Below are 17,981 nucleotides of genomic sequence, written 5' to 3'. Positions count from 1 at the left end.
AGTAAAAGAAAAGAATATTACTTAAAGTACACCTGAACATCATCAAACTCAAGGAATTAGTCTTAATAATGGACCTCTTCAGAAAGTAATAAGTAAACTGCTATAAAAATTTCTGGAAGACTCTGTCATTACAAAGAATCAAAACATCTTTAATGACACAAGCAATTAAAGGCTTCAAAGGATGAAGGGATTATGTAACATTTTTGTCAAAATTCAGTTTTATTAGTGACTGAAGCTGGAATGTGGTGTTCTTTCACACAGTAGTTGTCTTATAACATCTTCAGCCTCTGTAACTTTCAAATTAAATTGTAGGTCCTAAGGTTCCAAGGTCCTAAAAAAGAAAACCACAAGTTATTATCACAGTTCCTGAAAGATTGGCTCATCTAGAAGGACCAAAGTCTCTGCCTAGTTGCAACCTGTATAACCTAAAAATTGAAAATGACAGTCCTAAAAAAAACCCTTAGGAAGTCAAAGTAGCAAATGTCGAGAACTCCCGTGTCTATAAGGTGTTACTGTAGTTCCTGAAAAAGTGTCTTATTCGCGAGGACCAACGTCTTCTGATTGGGGCAACTATCATAACCTAAAAATTGAAATTGATAGTCCTAAAAAAAACCCTTAGGAAGTCAAAGTAGCAAATGTCGAGAACTCCCGTGTCTATAAGGTGTTACTATAGTTCCTGAAAGGGTGTTTCATCCGCGAGGACCAACGTCTTCTGATTGGGGCAACTATCATAACCTAAAAATTGAAATTGATAGTCCTAAAAAAAACCCTTAGGAAGTCAAAGTAGCAAATGTCGAGAACTCCCGTGTCTATAAGGTGTTACTATAGTTCCTGAAAAAGTGTCTCATCCGCGAGGACCAACGTCTTCTGGTTGGGGCAACCAGGATAACCGCCGCCGCAAGCCCACGATTGCCCAAAGGCCCTCCCCCCCGTCCAATTTGGCGGTCGACTTTCCTAAGCGACACGGTCGTGCCGTGAACATTGCATCGCGGTGTGACGGAGCACCCAGATTCTTGCCAAGCAGTAGGTCATCCACGACTAGAACGAAGTTTTCACTTTCATCGTGGCCGAGGGAATGCCTACCTGGATGCGCAGCAGACAAAGGCGTCGCGGGGCTGGAAGCTGGCTAACTGTGACACGCAACTTCGACAGAAGATCGGATATATTCATAACCTTCCATTGAATTCGCGCACTCGTGCGAACTCCCCGTTCCACTTGGCATCATCTTCCTCTTGGCCGCAGAAGCCCCCATGTGAAAACCTGAAGAGGGATCTCCATTTCTGACCGGCCAATGGAACGTCGTGGTCGTAATTCATCGGCCCTCTTCGATATCAGAGGCCCCAAATCGGGCCCGTCAGAGTGTTTCTGCTACTAAGGACTCGACTGGAAACATCGTTTGTACTGTAGATGTATCTTGATCTGGGATTATCACTAACAAGGGAACTTTGGTACACTGAAAATTCCAATTTTTTTTAAACACGGCAGGATTGTAAGGAATGTTAGTAGAAGCATGAAGCAATTTTTCGTTTTTGTTGATAGATGATTCTTTGGGATGACACCATCCCTTAAAGGTTAATGTGGTTTTTGCTATTTTCTTGTGTATCTTGAAAACTATAGCAAATATAAAAGAACTGTTACAATCAAAATTTAATAGCTTTTTATTTTCTACAAAACTGTGTAACGGCTCTTTTTTAATTTTGTTTGTTTATTTATTTCTTTATTCAAGAAACAAAGTGTTAACAATTTCTTTGGACAGTTTTTTAGAGAATAAAAAGCTACTAAATTTCTATCCTAACTGTTTTTGTATATCTAGTATAGTTTTCAAAATACACAGGAAAATAGGAAAGGACATATTAACCCTTAAGGGGGTGGTTTCTCTCAAAGAAACCGAATATCGGCAAAAGCGAAAAGTTAACCGATGCCGAAAAATTCAAAATAGACCAAATTGTATTAATTACAAAAGATATAATTTTACAATATTCTTTGTAAAACATTTATTGACAAGTTAAAAATATTTTTAGATATTTTACGAGCTTATTTTATAGGCTCGTAACCACTTGAACGTGTCCCAGGGCTTCTAAGTAAGGAAGTATTCTAATAGCGAATTGTCGTATTATTTAATCTAAAAAGACAGTGATTACACCATTAATCGGTAAATGTCAATGTCAAAAATACACAGGATGATCACCGGGTACGAAAAAGGAAACTGGTGATTTTCATGGCGCACGTCGGGTTTAAAACGGGGACAGGACGCTCGTTTAAAAGCGTCACGCGTTACAGTGTAACATTATCCTAGCCTCGTCATTAAATCAAAACATAGACGTTCTTTCACGGTATTCGATATTTTCCTTAAACCTTGTAGATACCACGAGTGATCTACGAGTCCTGCGTTTTAATTAATCTTCACACTTCCACCCTTTGAACACTAAGGGGCAATATACTGAGTGGACATAAAAAGCCCTTTCGTTTGACACTATTGATAGGACCCTATTTCAAATTTGGAGGTCATTCCGAGGTCAATTAGATTTTATGTAATGGGAACCCCCATTTTTAATACCAAAAAATGGGAAGAACGGAAAATTTTACGTTCAGATATATGGTCACATCATTGGATCGAAATGACCTACCAAAACACCAAATTCTATTCTTTCCTAGATTTGACCTTCAAATGATCTCTAGAAGTCATTTCGATCCAAGGATATGACCACATATCTGACGTAAAATTTTGCGTCATTTCCATTTCTGGTGGCAAAAACGGGGGTTTCTATTTACCAAAATTGAATTGACCTCAAAATGACCTCTAAGTTCTACCCCTATGTCATGATTTAGGTTACCGAATTTTTACACTTTTTCTTGGAAAAATTGTTACAAAAAGAGTTTCTGTCTACGGGCTATTAAGGTAGGAAAAATCGTAGAAAACGATTATGCAAATCGACAGAAGTGTTTTCCACGGGTTTAATCATTTACAGATCATTCAGATTCCCTGACAAGCGTCGACACGCGGATGAAATGGCGTACCGCACGGCGGCTGACATCCGACAGATTTCATGCTTGATAATAATTAATCGGCGCGTTAAATGTTAGATTGAACATGCTAATTCTAAGTCGGACACGTTCTCTCTGTTTGCCTCGTTCAATGGATGGACGCCCCATGGTGCAACGGTGTCGTTCTTTATTTTTTCTTGAGGAAGTCGGCTTGTTCTGGTAAACGCTATTAAGGAAGGCAATTAAATTTAGAAATTGCAATATCAATATACATATCATTTATTTCAATATTTTTTTTACTCGAATAATATTAAGTTCCAGTTTGAACACTTTCCAAGATCACGTGTAAACCATGGCAGCAAAATACAAAGGGTGTCTTAAAATTTGTTAATTTTTCTTGTAACCAATTACTAACATGTAAGTCAGCTTATTATTTAAAAATTTAATAATCCCGAAAATACAGATATTTTATAAATACAGGCAAATAATAACAAGTGATAACTAAAAGAATGAAAAACTTTTTAATGGTAAAGTGACTTATGAGCCACCCTGTATAAATGCATAAAGTTCGCAATCTATCCATGGCTACTCTCACTCGATCATTATTTAGACATTTTTTTAACGTCCATGGCGGAAGTTGTTCATGACTCAGTCCAATCAGGGTCAAGCATTTCTGATTTCAACATCGCAGAGAATAATGAGTTAGTCGGAATGATTTTTAGAAAGAAAAAAAATGGTACTTTTTCTCAGCATCCTGGATAGATATGAAGGAAGACACGCTCCGCCGCTGGCTCGTGGGAAGTGGTGCGAAAGAAGGCGTTGCGAAATCTTAGGATCTATACGTGTCGGTTCGCTTTGAACGAGGAGGACATCCATATACCGAGTGGGATGCGTTTCCATTGCGAAACTGGGGAATGTTGCTGCACGAATTATCGGACAATTATTGCAAGTCGTGATGTACGCCCACTTAGGTGAGAAGTTCGTCAAAGTATATCTTATATTGTGCATATATCGAATAACGAATGTATTCGAACGATAAATCAAAAAGGTATGTACAGTAAATCCTTGATGAGTACTCTAAGGTTCCTTGGCACTGACCATTAAATAATTTAGAAACTAGAGCCATATGGGGCTGAAACAAACACCATTGGCTTCGGAATTTCAAGATCTATTACTGTGCTAAACCTCATTAAAAAGTCCTTTCCTTGTTAGTGTCGAGAAGCCTTCAAACACTCATCGAGGATTTACTGTACAGTGGTACTTACCACTATACGTAGTACTGTATATTTACTGTACAAAATTTTGTAACCGACAGGCAAGAATTAATAATTATTTATATTTATTATTCGGTGTTATCGACTCTATTTAAGTGAACCGTCGTTTTCCATCGAAACTTGGGGAGAAAGTATATACAGGAGTATTTCACGAACGTAACACGTTGAAATACAATATTGTGTATGAAATTATGAAACGTGAAATTGGAATCGCATTAAAACAATCGTCGAATTTATTTTCATTGCTACGAGAGTCGAGTGCGCGCACACGTATATGGAAAAGAGAAAAAAAAATGCGAATGAGAGAGTAAGAGGCTCGCGACACCGGCTTTTGCGTAATACTTTAAAAGCGAAAAACTTTAAGATCAGCTGGATCGTAAAGACGGGGCCGAGCCGCGAACTAATTGCTTCGATACCTGACGGGGCAACGTTACGTCCTCCCCCCTTCACATCATGAGAAAGTTTTCTCTTCCACCTTAATTTTTCCACAGTCATCAAGGCTGCGTGTCGCTCTCCCGCGGATCACTCCCCTGAACTCGATGGGAAAGGTGCACCTCCGCGGCGTCGAGCGCCGCGTGTTTTTCTAATGGCCGCGGTTAGCCGTCGTCATCGCCATCCTCCGATCGGATCGCACGACTGTGGATCACATTCACGTGATCCAGACGCACAATCTACAGAAATCTCGATCAGATCCATGTGAACAGTCTGTTGAGTTTGCGGCCTAGAATGACAGCACCGACAGGGAAAGGAAAGCTTCGCAGGTTTTCGAAAACACCCCTAAAATGTTAATGGGGTTTCCTATTTTTCTGTGTACCTTGAGAACTATGGTAGATATATGAAAATTGGTATAACGATAATTTAATGGATTTGCATGCTCTACAAGACGACGGAATAAAATTATTAAAACATCGTTTGTTTAAATAAATAAATATATAAATAAACAAATTTTTAACAATTTCATTACACAGATTTGTAGAGCATGAAGAGCCGTTATATTTTCGTCCTGAGAGTTGTTTTATATCTACTATAGTTTTTGAGATATACTGGAACCTAGGAAAAGGCATACTCCTAGAAACGTGGAAAATTTCAAAAATGATAGAATATTCGAGTTGTTGAAGTTCCCTTTCGAGAACACCGCTCATGAATTTATTCATCCTTTGGTCAGAAGAAGGAATTTTGACTGTATTCCACTGTCTAACCAGGTGTTTGAAGTGGCCAAGTTATTAACCCAGTGCGATCCAAGCGAGTTGATCCAACACGTAACTGATTACCCCACAGATAATCGTAGTTCAGGATAAATCTGAGAACCTGGTTGATTCTGGTAACTAACGTGATTCGTCGTTAATGAGTTACTCTTCCTTCTCAAGTATGTATGTCTGGTCTCCACCTCTCTCTGATTAGTTCTCAGGCCTCACAGGCTACACCCTCGTTTCTAACTATACAGGCATACTTAACACACATGAAATATGACTGATGAAACAGGTATGCAATTAAAGATACTGAGTACATATCATTTTGGGGTTATTAAAACTCAATAAACAGAACATAATACTGACTTGCAAAATAAAGATTCGGTTTGAATGGTGATACAGACATCTGAGTCTGGGTCCATTCGGACCCTTCTATACCACATCTTCCAAATGCATTTTTAACCGTTCCCAAATACATGTCGTTGTATCAAAACTAATATAAACAAATGCTAGCTTAGAGTTATCTAAATATGGACCGGGTAATCGCCACCCCTATGGACTTAACAATATTTATGTATCATTATTAACTTGTTAATTTGATTTTGTTCTTTTTATTTATTAATGAACAAACGAAATATGAATATGAAGTTCCATAAACATCTGCAGTCTACTGATACGTCATCTCTATTTAGGCCAGAATAGATGACTCCCGTGGTAGTTTTATATTGGGACACCTTGTATACCAATTTATTCTTCAGCAGTCTTCAGGAGTTCGCGTGGAAACATGCATAGAGAAGCATCTCCTCGGCCGTGAAAGGGTTGAAGTAACGATCGAAGTGCTCTGCCCTGACCTGGTCTTGCTCGGTCTTGCTGGATGCACGGTATAAGGCTGGGCAAAAGGCGGATTGCTCGCCAAGCAATTCCGAGCGTGCGTACCCGCGCGTGCCTTTCTCCGCTTGCCTACCCGAAGATATGCGAGCCGCAGATGCGCCACAATGGTTTTGCAAAAAGATCGATGCTCGTCTTGCCAGCGATCTATCGTTTTTGGTGTAAATCCCCTCTGATTGCGACAGAACTGGCTGTTGATCGAGTATACGGAGTACAACGTAACCTAAAAAGGACAATCCACGAAGTGTACCTCGTTGTATGGAAAGTCACCTGGAATAATCTCTGAAAGTTGTAAGGAGTCTCTTTAGGAGAAAATTTTAATGGATGAGGTGTATTCAACCATACCGTTTTAGTTCCACTAGTTAAAGTACCATTCTAGTTCCACTATAGTTCCATTAGTTTTACTAGTTAAAGTACTATTATAATTCCAGTAATTAAAGTACCACTATAGTTCCACTAGTCAAAGTAATGCTATAGTTCACTAGATAAAGTACTATTATGGGTGCAATAGTTAAAACACCACTTCAATTTCACTATAGTTCCACTAGTTAAAGTACCACTAGAGTTCAACTAGTACAAGTATGATTATAGTTTCACTAGTTAAAGTACCACTAGAGTTCAACTAGTAAAAGTATGATTATAGTTTCACTAGTTAAAGTACAACTATAGTTCCAATATGGTACAGCACTTGGGAAAAATAAAATAAGGTTATATGTAGCGTGAGACGAAATTCGTTATGCAAAAATTAGGTGTAAATTGGTGTTATTAAAATGAGTCTCTTATTAAAATGAATGAATTCATGTCGACGGAGAAGAGGCATTGTGGTAACTATGAAGTAAAGGAAGCTGTACATTGTTTTATATGTATATTACCTGAATTTTTTTTAGTAATTGTCTTTTGTTCCTCATAATCTTATATCATCTTTTAGGCAGATCTTCTAGTCTCATTTTATGAAGATCTCTTCACTTAGTTTTCCTCATCATATACAGAGTTTCAACACCAGCCGATAACATAATATCCAGTCTGATGAAGTAATTTGAAAAAAATTGGTATTTTTATATTCTCTGCAACCCCACGATAGCTCATGGCTCATATTGTTATGTGTATTAATAAGTAATATTATCACTATAGTTCGCCTAGTTAAAGTACCATTATAGTTCCAATATGGTACCAATACATTTCAGGTTAAGAATATTTTTCCAATCGTCTGTTTAGTAAAAAATTGCGGAGGCTGGTTGAAATAAATACCAAATGTTGTTAACATAGGATAGATACTTGAATTATTTCAAAACGAATATACAGAGTGTCACAAGAAATACCTAACTACTTGTTGGGTACACCCAATATTTCCCTCTTTTATATACGTTCAGTACCTGATCCAATTTTTCGTTCAAATGACTTTCCAAACTATCAATTCCCGTTTCGTCCAACGTGTATAAAATAATTTATTTCTACTATAAGAAACAAAGGGTTGGTGCAACCTCTGGCTAGAAGGGGAATATCGCCGAAAGGCGTCACGAGACTCTATCATAAGACAGCGTCAACAACGAGCGATGGTTCGAGAACACCTATGAAATATCAAATTCTTTCTGATACGTAACACGATAATCGATGGAATGACTTCTTCATGCTGCACCCTCGAGGCTAAGAAGTCAGCGCTCCGGCTCGAAAGATCATTTGGATCGCATTGATCCGGATTAGGCCTTCCCACGATGCAACGAAATATGCCAAGCGATTTGTCATATATACATATAGTATATCCATAGGATTGCAACTTGATGCACGTGAAACTTTTTCCACGGAGGGCATGAAATTATTAACATCGGAAATTGCTACAGCCACCACGATTTCTATTCCTGGCTTCCACAGATTGCTCGTTTATGGGAAACGGCATAGTTGCCGCGTGACGTTCCCCTTCTTTAACTGTTTCTCCACTGTTTTCTGGATGATGTTTCCGTGTTCGATGAAGTGACGACTATTCAGCTGTGATGGGAAAGCAATACTGAAATTCTTAATAAGCGAATTCCAGAGGATCATTGGAATTACTTGCAATAGCGTATTGGCTAGAGATTCCTTCACGTATTAAAGATGTTCCTGGTGTCGAAGACGTGAATTGGAAAGGTTCGAACGCATTCGAAGCTGTTGTTTGTCTATGAAACGTTAATCGTTTCAATTGGTAGACATGTCTGTACTCCTGAATGGGGTTGGTTTCGACGTATTACTCTCGACAGATAAACAACACAGTTGATCAGAGTTACTTACTAAAATTTCGATTTTTTTTTAAACTCCACTATTTATTAGTGGACGTCAATAGAAGCAACGGGCAATTCTTCGTTTTTGACACTCGGTTTTTCAAGGTGAAACCGCCCTCTAAATATAGTTAATATGTCTTCTCCTATTTGCCTGTATATCTTGAAAACTATAGAAGATATAAAAAAAACTGTTAAAATGAAAATTCAGTAATGTCTTAAACTCTTTAAAAGTGTGTAATGAAATTGTTAAAAAATTGTTTACTTATTTATTTATTTATTTAAAAAAAAAAACAAATTTTTAACACTTTCATTACATACTTTTATAGAGCACAAGAGGTCATTAAATTTTTATTCTAACAGTTTTCCAATATCTACCATAGTTTTCAAGATATATAAGAAAATACACATTAACCTTTAAGGGGTGGTTTTACCCTAAAGGACCTAATATCACCAAAAACGAAAAATTGCACAATACTTGTACCAAGGCCCCCTATAAACCTACGTGGTTTAAAAAAGAATCAGAATTCTCGGGGTACCAAGGTTCCCTTGTTAGAGGAAACCCAAAAACCCTAAGTCCTCAGAAGAATTAGCCCTCTGGAGAGAAATCTCAGGTTCAATTCGACGCGCAAGGGGCCGCGTACAGGTCATTCTTAGCAAGGTTCTAAGGCAAGGTGAGGCAAGGTAAAAGACGAAACAAGGCGACGCGCATCCTCCCCACCCCATCTTCCTCATCAGGCCCCCCAGGTCCCAACGGCCTGTTCAAGTATCATCTTATTAGAGCCACGCTATATAAACCCAACCTGCCAGCATGCCGAGCAGTTACGTACTGACTTTATTCACAGCCGTGCCGGAGTGCAACGATATTGTAACCCGACGGGACACACGTGCGTCACAACCCGAACCGTATAATCCGTGTACTGGACGTAAGGGTCGTTTTTGGGCCCTATTTGATTTACGCGACGACACTTCGACGAGCTAACCTACCGCCCTACCAAATTGGTGACACGGTGCAACATTGGACCACATGTTTTTTTATTTTTATATTCTTTTTTTTTTTATTTTCATCGAGTGACATTTTGTTGGTGAAACATGTTGGTACACACACGTCTTCTGTGATCGTTTGGGGATTTGGATTTTGTCGGAGGATTCTAGTCGAAGTTGTTGAGGTTCTTTACAGGGACACTTCTCTGTTGGAATGATCTATATGGATAACATTGTGGTATTTGGAACGGTATAAATTTCGAAAAAAAAAATTTTAATTAACCCTTAACTGGTAGGGTGGGGTCTGAGGAATTATGTGAATATTTTAGTTTTATTCAATAGATCGTCGAAGATTAGTTATTTCGTTAGGTTTTTACGTGGGTAGTACTAGTTTTCTGCAAGAAGATTTTTGTAAATTTTCATCTTCCTAGTTAAGGAATAACAATGTATGAATAGTAGAATCTAAAAGTAAAAGAATTAGTGTTCGGATAGTAGAACCTTCTAATGCTAACGTGTTCGGATACGGGAGGTTCTATCTAGATATACAAACGTATAGAATATTTAAATAAATAACAGGAGTGTTCAAGAATGGAAAGAAGATATGAACTAGTTAAAGAGTCTTAGGTCTCGCCTGTACTGGCTGCAGCCAGTGAATCCTCGATGAGTGTACGAAGGCTCGAACCGAAAGGAGAACTCTTCAGGTGTAAAGCTGACTTTTTAATGAGGTTTAGCACAGTGATACAGCTTGGAATTCAGAAGCCAATTATATTTATTTCAATCGCATATAGTCAATTAGTTTATGAAATATTTAATGTTCAGTGCCGAGGAGCGTTCGAAACACTCATCGAGGATTTACTGTTCGGTGACTCACAAATTTCTTCACGAATGACTGTTATCTTCATATGACAAAACTACATACTAAACTATATTTAAATAAACAAAAATAAATAATAATTTTTTTTATTTCATTTTGTTTATTTAAAAACTAAGAAAAACTTATCACTGAGTATGATGAAAGTAAAAACAGTAAAGACACAATATGTAAACCGAAATTGCATATAAATTTTTACAATTTTTATTTTTATTTCGGAATTATAGGGACCAATATGTGTCACTGTAGCCCTGAGCGGCAAGAATGATTAGATTATACACGCGAAAACATTGCGAAATTTAGTAACTTCGATTCCAATCGATAGTATCGCAGAAGATGTGTGTGCACTTTGAGAAACGTCGAGCAACGATGAAGTTCCGTGATTCCCTCGAACAAGGGAGCGGTGTTGTGTATGCATGCAATGCTACGAAACAATCGTAACCAGGGTGTGGTTAGCCGTGAAATGTCGTCGAGGTCTATTCAACCCTTTGTGTGTCGTAAAAGCACACATTAAATCAAATTACGATAATTTACGGAGCTCTCTTGGGAACCGTAATTGTATCTATTTCTCTTTCTCTCTTTTTCTCCACCTTTTCGTAAATCATGCCTCGAGAAACAATAGCTGGAAAATATCGATTCCCACCATGAAATTCTTATTTCTTCGACGTTTCACACTGTTCAGCTCTTATAAAGGGTTGATTTTCTGTTTCCCACAGTGCACTTTCCGGGAAAAAAAAACCGGTTCGCGAGTTAATTTTCCGTAAGGACTGGGTGCTAAGTCGTCGTAATCAACGATATGTTTTACCTTCAGGTATGTGATTGAAAATCGTTGATTAATTATCTCGTACAATCTTATGGGATGCCGTCAGAGAAGTGTTTTAGTAGATGCAGTAATAGTCTAGTCATATAATTCTATTTTTCGGTAAAATTCAAAAAAGAAAAGAAAAAATTTGTTTTCCAAGACATGGAAAGATTTAGATTTATTTCGAACAATCCGAATATTTCAAATACTTCGCACAATCCGAATATTTCAAATACTTCGGACAATCCGAATATTTCGAATATCAAATTCGAATTCTACGGCTATTTGAATATTCGAGTATATTCAAGTATTTTTTATTTCGAATATTCGAGTATATTCAAGTATTTTTTATTTCGACTATTCAAATATTCGAGTATATTCAAGTATTTTTTATTTCGACTATTCAAATATTCGAGTATATTCAAGTATTTTTTATTTCGACTATTCGAATATTCGAGTATTTTTTATTTTGAGTATTCGAATATTCGAGTATTCCAATTACTCGTATTATTCGAATTATTCGAATATTTGTGACAGTCCTAGTACAGAGTCTATCAGGGAACGAGTTTGCTCCCGGAAAAAGCATGAACTTTGCCACGAGAAATTGCATCCAAGATACTCCTCGTGTCATTCGACGTTCCCTCTCCGCCCGTCTAATTATTATAATTAATTACCGCCTCCCAACCGGCGTGCCTCGTGACGCATAAATCTCGATTCACGTGTCCGTACGGGGGGAGAGGTGTCAACAAATTATCGCGGGTATACCAAGGCAACGCGCGTATTCCACGATTAATCGGCGAATAGATGAATCACACGCGGCTAGTAATTGATTTATCGATATCCATGCGTTTGCCAGTCGCCTTGGGTGATTATGTCTTCGCTGGAACTTTTGATACCCGTTTCAATCGTATAAATCGAATGGTATAAATGATCTGAATTTATCGAGAGAAAAATTGTTAAAATGTATTAACTACATTTACAAATTTCTATAGTAGAACCTCCCGTATCCGAACTAATACGGAGGATATAAGCGTTCGGATAATAGAACGATCACTTTTCTGACACTAAATTTGTATTTATTTGAATGAAGATTAAGTACATTGTACTGTACAGTTAAATGTGTACAATAGAACCTCCCATATCCGAACTAATGGGAGTGCTCGAAACTCCTTCGGAAGATTTTCTAAAATTTCGAGATTCTACGCAATCATTTTCGTTGACTCAAGCTCCTGTGAGGATCTCCGTTGCATGTTCCCGAAAGTCCAATCCATCTGAAAATGTTATATCATCACTTCATGCAACAGGATCATAAACGTTTGAAATAAAACATGACGGATTTATCGCTAGCAATTGTGTCAACGGCAGGATGAACATTTCTTGTGAACCGTTCTCTCTTGAAGAACGCCCGGGGTGTGTAATATATCTACCTGAATACTTTTATCGATTCTGCTGATTATCACCGTGACAGGATATTACTCCGCACACAGTAGAGCCTCCCTTATCCGAACAAACAGAAGGCCATAAGTGTTCGGATAATAAAACGATCAATTTTCCGATATTGAACTTCATTTATTTATTCTATATACAATTTTTTTTAAACATTTATGAAGAAATGTTTCAACACAAGTAACTGCGTGAAGCTCAATCGAATAGAAGAATGTATACACTACATACTTGCAACAGGAGAAGGCACCTGTTGCTTGGAAATACTCTGTTCGGATAATGGAACGTTCAGATAATAGAAGATTTGGATAACGGAACGATCAGATATTCGAAGGTTCGGATATTGGAAGATTCAGATATTCGAAGGTTCGGATATTGGAAGGTTCGGATATTCGAAGGTTCGGATATTGGAAGGTTCGGATATTCGAAGGTTCGGATATTCGAAGGTTCGGATATTCGAAGGTTCGGATATTGGAAGGTTCGGGTATCGGAGGGTTTGGATATTAGAATGTACTGATAGTGGAAGGTTTGAATCACAGAAGGTTCGGATAGTAGAATATTCGATAGTAGAACGTTTGAATATTAAGGCAATCGGCTAATGGGTGTTCGGACAAGGGAGTCTCTAGAATAATAAGAACATTAGAGGAAGTGATTGCAATAAAGGAAGGGAAGTGAATAATGAATGTTAATGAATTCGAAATTTCTTGTTATCTTTGGTCAATTTTTTTTTTTTTTTTTTGCTTCCAATCGCACTTCTTCCCAATGTGATGTAATTCACATGGAAACTGCAGTGTCCTTGGTCCGAGAAGTAAAAAAGGACTTGCATCACTTTGGCTGTGGCAATGAACGTTAAACAATCACCATGCTCAGACAATGGGGGATTTTTCTGCAGTTAGTAAAATTTAAATGAGCGACGAGGCTGCTTAACATTCCGCGATTGTGAATTATTTCGCAAGATTCCCATTTTTCCTCTTCCGTTCCGCGGCGTTTTGGCGCCTTTCCAAGGGAACATTCAGTCAATCGCATCGTACTTCTATACCTAAATTCTATCCCCAATAATCTGCCCTCTTTTTAATTTGTAATGCAACAACATATATGGGGAAATCCAGGAAAACCAAGTTGCATTTTAATTAGCTTGGGTAGATACTCATTAGGACTTCGTCGCAAGAATATACAATTAGCTCTGAAGTGTATCCTTCCTGAAATAATTAACTTTCCTATTGCTAAATTCGGGTCGTAACTGTACACCCACTATTTACTAGAGAATATTTAAGAGGCGAGGGTTTGGATAATAGAACAAGTGTATATAAACTGAATGTACGAAAATAGACGTCAGAAGGTATGCAGTCAATTGCAATTTCTTGGATTCCAATTTCTGCAATAGTTATACATTTCCTATTCGGGCGAGGTACGAAAGTGAAAATTGAGTTTCACATGAGTTTGAGAGTCACCCAGTGTCGGTGTGGGGTAGAAATGAGGCGGAAGACCGGTAATTAAGACGTTGCGAAACTACAGTAAATAGGCGACACGTACGCAGAGCGAAAAACTCCACGCAATTATCTCTCCTGTCTGAGCGGCGTTCGTTTCCTTTCAGCACTTTCCGAGTGCAGATAATTCATTTCTCGAAGATTGTTGGAATAATTTGTATTATGTGGCACGCTGTGTAGCTCCAGGAATTCATTTTAATTATTTCCTGTGTGATTCAGAAAGAAAGTACATATAATTCTACACACCTCAGGTAGACCCTAAAACACCATGAAGACAGGTGACCCTGCGTATGAGTCGTGTAATGTGTCAGGTTTGACGGATGACTCACCATGTGGGTCGTGTATACTACAGGTCAACCCAACAAGCAGTTATTTTAAATAATTTACTATATCAGTTGCGTGACTTCTGGATCACCTTGTATTGAAAAAAAGTTTGGTCACTGTTGCTAGATGCAGGACAAAACAAAATAAAGAAAGTGTCTATAAGAGTTCACTGCACTTGACATTGTTTGCAAATTATAATCATGTATAAAGAGTGGAACTTTTTACAGCCATGTTTGGTCTGAATGCAAGCTAGCCCCCAATCCCTTCAAAAGTGACTTAGATAGTTTCATGTCATTGCTTAATTCATAAGTACAGATTCCTCTCGATTATTGTCCAGGCGTTATCCCCACCACTGAGGAGGGGGGGGGGAGGCGTGGAACCTGTCACGCGCATATTTTGTTGCCTTTCCGATTTCATTGCGGAGGCTCGGGCAAAAAACGAATTTACGAGGGTCTGAAGCATTTCTCCCTATACGATTATTGTCCGGACGATAATCAAGAGGAGTCTGTAACAGGAATTCTCAAAGTGGCATCTTTCTATTACTGTCACCCCATATTGTTAGAGGTGATATATTGCACAGTGCATGATGGAAAGTACACACAGATAATTGAATAAATTCTCTTCGAGTAAAAAGTGTATATTCGATGTCGAAATTCCCCCGTCATTTATCAATCCAATAATAAATATGTAAATAGACTCCAGATGTTATGACCGCCATAACCCTAAAAATCCTTCTATTATAACTCCATCGCTCGGCAATCAAGCCGTCATGTTGGAATTGCTTGTGATCCCAGTCCTGATAAGTGAATAGTTACTACTGTTTATGACAGCCGTTCTAATAGGACGAAACTTGTGCAACGGATCCTCTCGGTTTACTAATTGAAGAAAACGCGTCGAGTCCAATCCCCACCCCTAAAGATCCCATCATCCATCTGTCCATGGTGGACACGTCACTGAATCCGGTACTAATTGCAACGTGCCAACAGTTCATTACATTCTCATCGCGATTACACGCAGCTGACACGCGTTTTGTTTAGCGCGGGAGGAAACGCGGCTGTCATTAAAAGTTGCGCGTTAACCGATTATGTACCCGCGGTGGTATAACTCAATGGCGGTTGTGTAAACGGGAGTAGGAGGGCAACGAGTGGGAGGACGTATCTCTGAGGAAACAGGATCCTGTCTCTGACCGGTCATCTCAAAGAGACTGTTTCACTGTTTCACTTTCTCGATTGCCAGAATTGTTGAACCGTTTAGTCGACCCTTTTTTTTTTTCTATTTTTGTTATATAGATATAGTTAAAATTGAGTAAAATTTTTTCTAATTATACCGCCAAAGCATTTGATTGGTGCTTAACTTTTGATATTTAAAATATATTTTAAATGTACATTTTGTGGAGTTAATCACTTTGGAAAATTAGTGGCTCATGTAGAGATTGATAAAACTAAGGGGGTATAGATATATCATGTATACATTGCGTGGGATAACTATAAAACCACACTGAAATTTTCAATTCTTATGTATTGTGATTGAAGTTAAAATGAACACAGTATGCCATGTCTGAAATCAGGTTGAGAAATAATGTTTTTTCCGAAAAGGATAGATTATAGTACCTAGACAGAAAGTGGTTCAAAGGATTGAAAATTTTGGGGTGGTTTTATTATAGGTTTTATGTATAACAGTGCCAACATAAAGAATAATATGTATATCCATTATGCAGTAATTCAGTAAAAAGAGTAAACTTTGTTCACTTTCTACATTTTGTACTTTAACCAGAAAAAAGTCATTAATTAATATTTTATGTATAAAGACACTTATGCAGAATGGTCCACCTATCTCTTGCACTCAAAATATTTCTGGTGCTTTTAGGAGTAGGGTAAATTGTCTTTGATGAAATTATTTGATCCAGAAGGGTGTATACTATGATTGATAGAACACCTTTCACAAGGTTATTTCTTTCAAGGTCATCTACATTTCTTTGTAACATAACACCTAAGTTTTGTACACAATATTAGAGAGCATAGTATTTTAGATGTCAGAGATAAACGGACCACACTGTACATGACTGTCATCAAAATGATATGCTGTGAAATAAATCACTGAAATAAGGCTTAATTCTAATTAAATATTCAATTACAGATCACAATACTCTGCATGGCAGTGGTTCACGTGATTTCCGACCTGCCACCAGGGACCAGACGCAACACGTACCTGCCACCTGAACCGACAAAGGGTTACAACTACGACACGCCTGGGATACCATTCCCAAAACCGACGACCACACGGCCACCGTTCTCGTCGACGACGCCTTACCCATCCAGAACAACGCGTCCTTATAATCCCAAGCCCACCACGAAATTCCCATCACCGAGACCAACCCCTGGTACAGGATACCCGCCACCAGGTCCCAGGCCCACCCCTGAGTTCCCAGACTATGGGACACCAACTGGACCCACTCCTGGTGGAGTAAGTGTGAATTCTACTACAAACAGATTAACACTTCCACATTTTCAATTAAGATACTGTTAAAATACTATTTATTTTATTTTCTTATCGACTTTTTAGCTATTGTGGAGTTTACCAAAAACTGCTACTGTTGTATGGCAACCCTATTGTAATTATTATTGGTCGTTATTATAACAGGAGGATATTTGTTTGTTTCCACATAGTAGACAAATAGGAAAGAGAAAAGAGCCATAGTGGTGTTTCATCCTAAAGCATCCCCTAAATGGAAGTCACTATAGTGGCGCATAGTACATAAGGATTACAAACATAAATATTTCCATGTCGAGACTTTTTAAGATTATTCCTTTACTACTAATTATATTCACAAAACCAGAGTTCAGTTATATACATTGATACTAAATATAGGTCAGGTACAGTGCAGTACTTCTCCACCTCCATGTGGCCCGGGCCTTGAAAAATTGGGACGGTTGGAAAGTTGGGGGAAATATCCTCCCCGGGTTACGCCCACGGTAGTCCTAATTGCGGGACTATGTGATAGGTAACGACGCCAAAGTCAAAGCTGTGCCTTGGAGGGGAGTACCGAAATTCCCCTCTCCCAGGAGATCACGTTCTAACCTAAACTAACTAAACTAGGTACAATGCAACCTAGGTTACAATATTAACTGGATCCCAACTATGCAGTTCCAATTACCGAGCTGATCTCCTTAGAAACCTGGACTGTTAACAGAATGGATTCGTTTCATTGATGTAAAAAATTCATTTCAGCATGACCATCATTGGAATGCCGTTCGACTTCAACTACGCGGTGAAGGAGGACGCGTTCGGCAACGATTACTCCCACAACGCCATCAGCGATGGCGATATTGTGCGTGGAGAGTACAGAGTACAGCTTCCGGACGGTAGACTGCAGATCGTCCGTTACACGGCCGACTGGAAGCACGGTTTCAGCGCGCAGGTCTCCTACGACGGGAATCCCCGTTTCGACGTTCCTCGGCCGACCGGCACCTTCCAGGGCTATTAA

The 17,981-nt window shown here is 38.5% G+C and overlaps 1 protein-coding gene across 1 annotated transcript; it reads left to right on the top strand.

Annotated features, from left to right (window-relative positions):
• Positions 1-11,237: 11,237 nt before the first annotated feature.
• On the top strand, positions 11,238-17,981 carry LOC107187052 (pro-resilin-like). Its single transcript, XM_015575048.1, is given in 4 exon segments — positions 11,238-11,252; positions 16,634-16,960; positions 17,726-17,736; positions 17,738-17,981. Coding segments are annotated over 4 exon segments (597 nt in total).

This window comes from Dufourea novaeangliae, unplaced genomic scaffold (assembly GCF_001272555.1).
Source record: "Dufourea novaeangliae isolate 0120121106 unplaced genomic scaffold, ASM127255v1 scaffold96, whole genome shotgun sequence".
In the NCBI taxonomy this organism is placed as follows: Eukaryota; Metazoa; Arthropoda; class Insecta; order Hymenoptera; family Halictidae; genus Dufourea; species Dufourea novaeangliae.
This window is presented reverse-complemented; position numbering and strand designations above follow the sequence as displayed.